Here is a 7,390-nt window from a genome sequence, read left to right on the forward strand (position 1 = left end):
CTGTACCACATGGCTTGTGGGATCTTAGCTCCCCAACCAGGGATGGAAGCTGTGCCCTGGCAGTGAAAGCACTGAGTCCTAACCACTGGACTGCCAGGGAATTCCCAAGCTGACCTTTCTTTGACTCACTGAATTTGGGGGAGAAATGATTCTCAGCTCAGTAGACTCTTTGTCCAAGCCTCTTTCTGAGGGCAGCCAGGTTAGTGTCACTCCTCTCTTTTAATGAGACCATTTCAGTTGCTCTTTGATTAAGGACACTGCTTTTTAAAGCTAAATGTTTCTTTTCCCAAAACCTGCCACAGGTATATAAACTTCAGACTGAGATCACACAAAACTGTAATATTTATCTCAGTGTAATACACAGTCTTCATAGAAAAGTTGGAAAATACGGAAAAGCACAAAGAAAAAGATTAAAATCACCAGTAATACCACTACCCAGAGAGACAATATTATAACCGTTATTTTGTCTATGCTTATATTTGTCTTCAGAACAATGGGGATTCTATTGGTACTGTTTTAAGTTTTATTTAACTGTTAACTTTTTGAGTCCTTAACTATCTTGCTACAATAATTTTTAATAGTTGAGCTTCATCATAAGGCTATCTAGTAATTTAATCAGTCCGTTGTGGATACATTTTCAATTTTTCTCTGTTATATTCTATTATAAACAGTGATGAAGATCCTTGTAGTTAATTTTTTGCAAATATCCATAATTTATTTAAGCTTAATTCTTGAAAGTGGCAATACTAGGTCAAAGGGTATATAATGTATGTTTCTAAGGTTCTTGATACATGTTGTAAAACTGCTCTCCTGAAAGGTACCAATTTGCCCTGCTGCCCACTGTGTTTACATTTTTTTAATCCATTAGGCTTTTTTGTTGTAAAATGTTTAGCTCCCTGTAATTCTTCTGGGGCCTGGGGAGAGATAGCAGGTGGGGAGCTCAGCTTTGGGGTTTTACCACTCGCAAGGAGCTTCTCTAAGAGCTTTGTAGGAATTATGCCATTTACTTCTCTCTATAATTTTTAATTGATTAATTTATTTATTTTTGGCTGCGTTGGGTCTTTTGTTGCTGTGTGCAGGCTTTCTCTAGTTGCAGCGAGCAGGGGCTACTCTTCATTGCAATGCACGGGCTTCTCATTGCGGTCGCTTCTCTTGCTGCACAGCACAGCATCGAGGTGCGCAGGCTTCAGTAGTTGTGGCATGCGGGCTCAGTAGTTGTGGCACACGGGCTTGGTTGCTCCGTGGCATGTGGGATCTTCCTGGGCCAGGTATTGAACAGATTTTTAACCACTGTGCCACCAGGGAAGTCCCTCTCTATAATTTTTAATGTCAGTACTATTATTACCCACCCCCCTTTTTTTCACTTTTTAAAAACTGTGATATATATATATATATATATATATATATATATAAAATTTGTCATTTTAGCCATTTTAAGTGTACAATTCAGTGGTATCAATTATATTCACAATGTTGTGCAATCACCACCACTATTTCCAAATTTTTTTCATTGCCCCAAATAGAAACTCTGGACCCATTAAACAATAATTTTGCATTCTTTCCTCCCAACCTCTATTACCATATATTTGTGACAAGGAAAAAGGAGGCACAGAGAGGCTAAGTAAAATAATCAATGTTACACAGCTAGTCAGGCACAGAAGCCCCAATCCAGACCTGGCAGTCTGGCTTTAGCCTCCTTCTGAATCGCTTGTCTTGCAGTTTTATTTTTTATTCTTTTTGGTTGCCCTGGCGGCATGCGGGATCTTAGTTCCCCAACCAGGAAATGAACCTGTGCCCCCTGCATTGGGAGCATAGAGTCTTAACCACTGGACCACCAGGGAAGTCCCCCATTTTTTTTTTTTTTTAATTAAAAAAAAAAAGGGCTTCCCTGGTGGCGCAGTGGTTAAGAGTCCGCCTGCCGAAGCAGGGGATATGGGTTCGTGCCCCGGTCCGGGAGGATCCCACATGCCACGGAGCGGATGGGCCTGTGAGCCGTGGCCGCTGAGCCTGCGCGTCCGGAGCCTGTGCTCCGCAACGGGAAAGGACCCAACAGTGTGAGGCCTGCATACCACAAAAAAAAAAAAAAAAAAAAAAAAAATTTTGGCCATGCCACGCGGCATGTGGGATCTTAGTTCCCTGACCAGGGATCAAACCCGCACCCCCTGCATTGGAAGCGCAGAGTGTTAACCACTGAACCGTCAGGGATGTCCCCCATTTTTTTTTTTTTTAAGCCCAAAGTTTCTGGTTACAGGTTCTGGCAAGTCATTTCTTTCTCATTTTCCCTCAAAGGAGAAAAGGAATAGCTTTTCTGAAGAATCTTGAATTTTACTCCTAAGTTCCTAAACCCAGTTTCCTTCGAGCGAACTTTGAAGTTGTATCTGCTTGGGTGATAAGGGCGGGAATTCAACTACACCAAAGGGACCAGTTTACCTGTCTTGCCCTGTGGGGCCTGGTGAGAGCTGGAGGGCCGCAGGGGGTTCCTGCTTTCGAGAGCCACCAAACTCTCCCCCGATGAGATCCCTAATCCTGGGAGCCCTGAGGACACTCCTCAAATGGGCAAAGATTATGCCCAGCCACCAGAGCTGATGAATGGGATTCTCTCTCCTTCCTCTCCTAAAGGAATGGCACTGAAAAAAACATGGCCTTTGGAGTTGCATGAGCCTGGACTTGAACCACAGCCTTGGACAAGTTCTTGTCCCAAATCTGTTTGCCAAACTGAAAAGGTGTGAATAACACCTACCCGTCAGGGTTGTTGGGAAGAGCAAATGGTAGCCTAACACAGGCAGGGCCTCAATGAATGTTAGCCAAGGCTTGGCAGCTCAGTGCCTGCTCCTTGTTCAAACCTTTACACAGCACCCTGTTGGGGACCAACAACATTGGCTAGTGCTGCTGCTTCTCTGCTGGCTTGGAAGATTCAGGGACTCTCTCTAAATCCTGATGTATCCCTTGGGCTAGCTGACATGACTCTTAAAGGAGCATTCCAGCTCCACCACTTCTTGGCTATACAATCTGGGGCAGTTTGATCCATCTCTGCCTCTGTTCCCTCATTTGAAAAGTAGAGAATTGGGTTCCCCACGTCATTGGATTGTTGGATTAAATGGATTAAGATATGTAATGCATTTAGTGCCTGACATACAGTAGAAGCATTTGCTAGTACTGTCATCCCCAGTGTCACCTTCCCTTGTTTCTTCACCAAATGCTGCCTTACACCTGGGGAAATGGAGAAGGCACACATAAAAACAATCAATTGGTCTTAGCATTCTATTATTCTCCTTGTAAAAGTCTTGGGTAAATGAGGTAGTCTCCCTACTCTCCTTCCAGTGAGGGGGGTGGATTAGAGCAGATCCTCTTGCTTCACATTCCTCCACTGTCATCAGGCTAGGCTCCCTGACTCCCAACCCATCCTTCGCTTCTTTCAGTAAAACCCAGTCCAATTGGGGAATTAGAATTAATCTCTGTCTAAATTAAAGGCTGGGCAGGGAGCCATGGCAGGCTGTAATGGGCAGAGGCTGTGCAGGTGCTGCTCCGGGAAGGCAGCCCTGGGGCCTCCTGAGGGCTCCACTCATAAGAAGTTTCCAGGAACCTCCTGGGCCACTTCTAACCGCTAGATGGCCAAGCTACAGGGTGATTATTTCCTTAGGCAAGCAAACACTTCAGCCCTCTAATATGGTATTTCCTGGGGCTGGAATATCAACAGGAAGTCCTGTGGGGAAGAGCTCTGCCAAAACACTCATTCCGAGGAAGGGATTGGTAAACTGACAAATTTGCCCACCCCTGTACAACATTCTGCAACCTCCACACGCAGGCTCTGCTGCAGGCTTCACCCACAGGCAGATCGCTGCTGTCTCTAGTCTTCTTCTCTGGATTCCTGAGCCAGGGAGACTTATAGATGTGACCCTATGTGAGAAACCCAGACAGAAATTTGCACTTAAAAAGCAGTTAGGCAATTTATTGGCATTAGGAGAGCATTCTTTTAAACAAGAGAAAGGACTCTGAACACTAAAATCTCATCCATTTTTTGAAAACTTGAGACCAAACTCTCCAACATCTGTACACAGCTTAATCACGAACAAACGCAAGAATTCGAGTTAAATATAAATTAAACTACACTGTCCTGCTACAAAGAAATGAAAGGAAAGCTGAGGGCGGGGGTAGGCCCCCCCAAAAAAGTCATTTCACACTACAATGTTTCAGGTACAAGAATGTAACAATTCCCCAGGGCAGCGCAAAACCGCTTCCCATTGTGTCTTAAGGCAGTCATTTAATTACCAATTGTCCAAAGGCTAAGAAAATTTTGTGGAAAAAGGGCGTACCCTTTGGCTCTGTGAGGGCCTGTAGCTGAGGAGCCAAGTTCTTGGCTGACACACTCTTGGGGGAGGACGCCTTCATAGAATCTCAGGCATCAGGTCTCAGCTTCCCCATCAATAAAATGCAGTCCTGGCGAGGGAAGACCCGCTAGGCTTCCAGATCGAAGTCATCACGCTCCTCATTGTACTCCAGCACGTGCCGCTTGATCTTGGACGAGTCAACCCAGGTGACGAAGTCCTCCATGCTGCGCGTGACAAGGAAGGCGGGGTCGGTGACCACGTCGGGGCCCACGCGCACGTGACCCTGCTCCACGAATGCCACGGCGGCCTGGAGGTGCTGCGCCATGCGCAGCTTAAGTAGCACGGTGGGCAGGCGGCGGCGGCAGAAGGACGAGGCCGTGACGAAATCGCAGAGCTCCAGAGACCCGCGCGTGGGGATTAGGCCGAGAGCATACAGTTTGTCCAACAGTGCGGCCGAGGAGCGCACGCGAAACGGGTCGCGCTCTGGCAGGTCCCGCAGGCGCCGCGCCAGCTCGCGCACAGCACGGCTCAGCTGGTTGTAGCGCGTGTAGTCCTCGCGCCGTTGCAGCCGATAACGCCGCAACACGCGCAGCTCGTGCAAGTTGTGATCGGTGACCTCCCAGTTCAGGAAGTCCACTTGCTTCAGCAGCTTCTGCTCGTGGAACTTAAGCTTCCGCACCATGACGGCGGCTTGGAAGCTGCAGGACCCGAGGCTCAGCGTGCGTTCCGGCGCCCGCGCGACTTCCGCCTCAGCACTGCTAGACCGGTCCTGGGGACCCTGGGCCAATAAAAGAAAGGCTCAGTGCCACGCCCTCTGTTTCCACTGGTCAGGGTGGGGCCACGCCCCGCGTCCGTATCTCGCGATTCTTCTCTTCTTCGCGTTCTCTGAGGGAGGCGGGGAAAAAGCGCTGGGAGACACCGGGGACGAGAGGGGAGGCCCCAAAGACGAGTCCGCGCGGTTTTAAGTTGCCTAGAATTAATCACCTAGTGCCGTAATTATTTCCTCTCATTTAGATTTCTGCCATTCAGGGCCTCTCTGAAACTAGCCTAAGAGGCCAGTTCCGTGAAACGGGGGAGACTGTCGCGCTAGTTTGGTTGAATTTACTGTGCTGACCGTGTGTGTGGGGGGGTGGTCCTCCCACCTCCTGGCGGGCCTCCCCTAGCCGGCCGGGGCTGATCGGGTAATGCCCACCGCCCACTAGCGCCAGGTCCATTAGCAGGCGGGCGGAACGGTTTCTCCCTGCCAAGAGGGGCTAGGCGCCACCGAACCTATGAAATACCGATTCCCAGGCTGCTTCCTACACCCACAGAATCGGGATCTACACCGGAGTCACCTGGAAATCTGTATTGTTAACAAAAATGCCAGGTGATTCATAAAACCCAGTAAGTTTGAAAAGCTTGGATAGTACAAGTGCTGACCCTTTAATCCGGGCTCAAACGAATTAGCTTGACAGGGTGCATTTCTGATATTTAGTTAAACTAAATTAGTTTGTTTTTAGTTATTTAGTATTTAGTTAACAAACTTAACACTTTTTCTGCTAGTTATATCTGTTTTAGCTTAGTGTAGCGCTACAGGACTAACTTCTTTATTTGCCCAAGTCTTTGACGCCATCTAGCTTCTTCGCCTATCATTTTATTTTATTTTTGTACGCTTCTCATTGTTTTTTAAAAATATAATATTTGATATATGGAAAATACTATATGTAACATATGTAAGATACAAAGTGTAATGAATACTTATGGACCCAAGAGCCAGTTTAAGAAAGCATCACCAGGACCACTTCATCTACATATTCCAGCCACTCCCCCAGTGAGAGGTAAAGGTATCTACTCTCCTGAATTTAGTGTTTATTTTTACTTTTTGTTTAAAAAGAAAACATTTTTTTAATTTAAAAAAATTTAAAAAGGAAAATACTTTTATCATTGTAAATGCATCCCTAAATACTGAGAACCTTCTTATTCAAAGTGTAGTCCATGGATCAGCAGAGAGCTGTTGGAAATGCAGAATTTCAGGCCCCATTTCTGACCTACAGAATCAGAATCTGCATTTAACCAGATCCCCAGGTAATTTGTATGCACACTGACATTTGAGAAGTGTTGCTTAGGTCGCATCATGTGGAGTTTTTTATCTGTAGCTGCAGGGTTTTTTTAAACTGTTGCATTATATTCCATTGTTTGTTTCTAATTTATTAATCCATCTCCTGTTGGATTTTTTTGGAGGGAATATTTTTAGCAGTGCTACTATTAAAATTCTTGTAGGTTTCCTGTTACACATATGTAGTAGCTTCTGTTGAATAGTATACATCTTGAAGTTGAATTGCTCAGTTGTAAAGTACGCATGTAAAGTATGCATGAATGTGTAAAGTGCATGTTGAGCGTTACTAGATATTGCCAAATTGTTTTCCAAAGGGGCTGTACCAATTTATATTCCTTTGACACTGTATGGGAGTTCCCTTTGCTCCTCATTCTTGACAACACTTGGTTGTTAGATTTTTTAAATATTTGCCAATCTGATGAGTGTGTGATGGTATTTAACTGTGATTTTAATTTGCATTTCCTGATGAATAAAGGTTTCATATGTGTTTCCTCCTCTATGGAATGCCTCTTTGTATCTTTTGTGTATTTTTCTATTGGATTATGGGGTAAGTAGAATAATGGCCCCCCAAAGATGTTCACCCAGAACCTGTGAATGTTACCTTACATGAAAAAAGGGATTTTGCAGATGTGATTAAATTTAGGATCTTGAGACCATGACATTGTCCTGGATTAACTGGGTGAGTCTCATGTAATCACAAGTGTCCTTATAAGTGAAAAAGGGAGGCAGAAGAGTCAGGGAGATGTGATGATACATACAGAAGTCTGAGGTGTGATTGCTGGCTTTGAAGATGAATGGGGGCCATGAGCAAAGGAGTGTGGGCAACCTCTGGAAGTTGGAAGAGGCAAGGAAATGGAATTTTACTTAGAGCCTCCAGAAGGAACACAGCCCTTGCTGACACCTTGATTTGAGCCCAGTGAAATCCAGTTTGGATTTCTGGTCTCCAATACTGTAAGATAATAAATTT

The 7,390-nt window shown here is 45.4% G+C and overlaps 1 protein-coding gene across 1 annotated transcript; it reads right to left on the reverse strand.

Annotated features, from left to right (window-relative positions):
- Positions 1-3,928: 3,928 nt before the first annotated feature.
- IMP3 (IMP U3 small nucleolar ribonucleoprotein 3) lies at positions 3,929-6,429 on the reverse strand. The gene has a single exon (XM_059058908.2). The coding sequence runs from the start codon at positions 5,008-5,010 to the stop codon at positions 4,456-4,458; it is 555 nt and encodes a 184-aa protein (XP_058914891.1). The 5' UTR covers positions 5,011-6,429; the 3' UTR covers positions 3,929-4,455.
- Positions 6,430-7,390: the final 961 nt, after the last annotated feature.

Source organism: Kogia breviceps, chromosome 3 (assembly GCF_026419965.1).
Source record: "Kogia breviceps isolate mKogBre1 chromosome 3, mKogBre1 haplotype 1, whole genome shotgun sequence".
Classification (NCBI taxonomy): Eukaryota; Metazoa; Chordata; class Mammalia; order Artiodactyla; family Physeteridae; genus Kogia; species Kogia breviceps.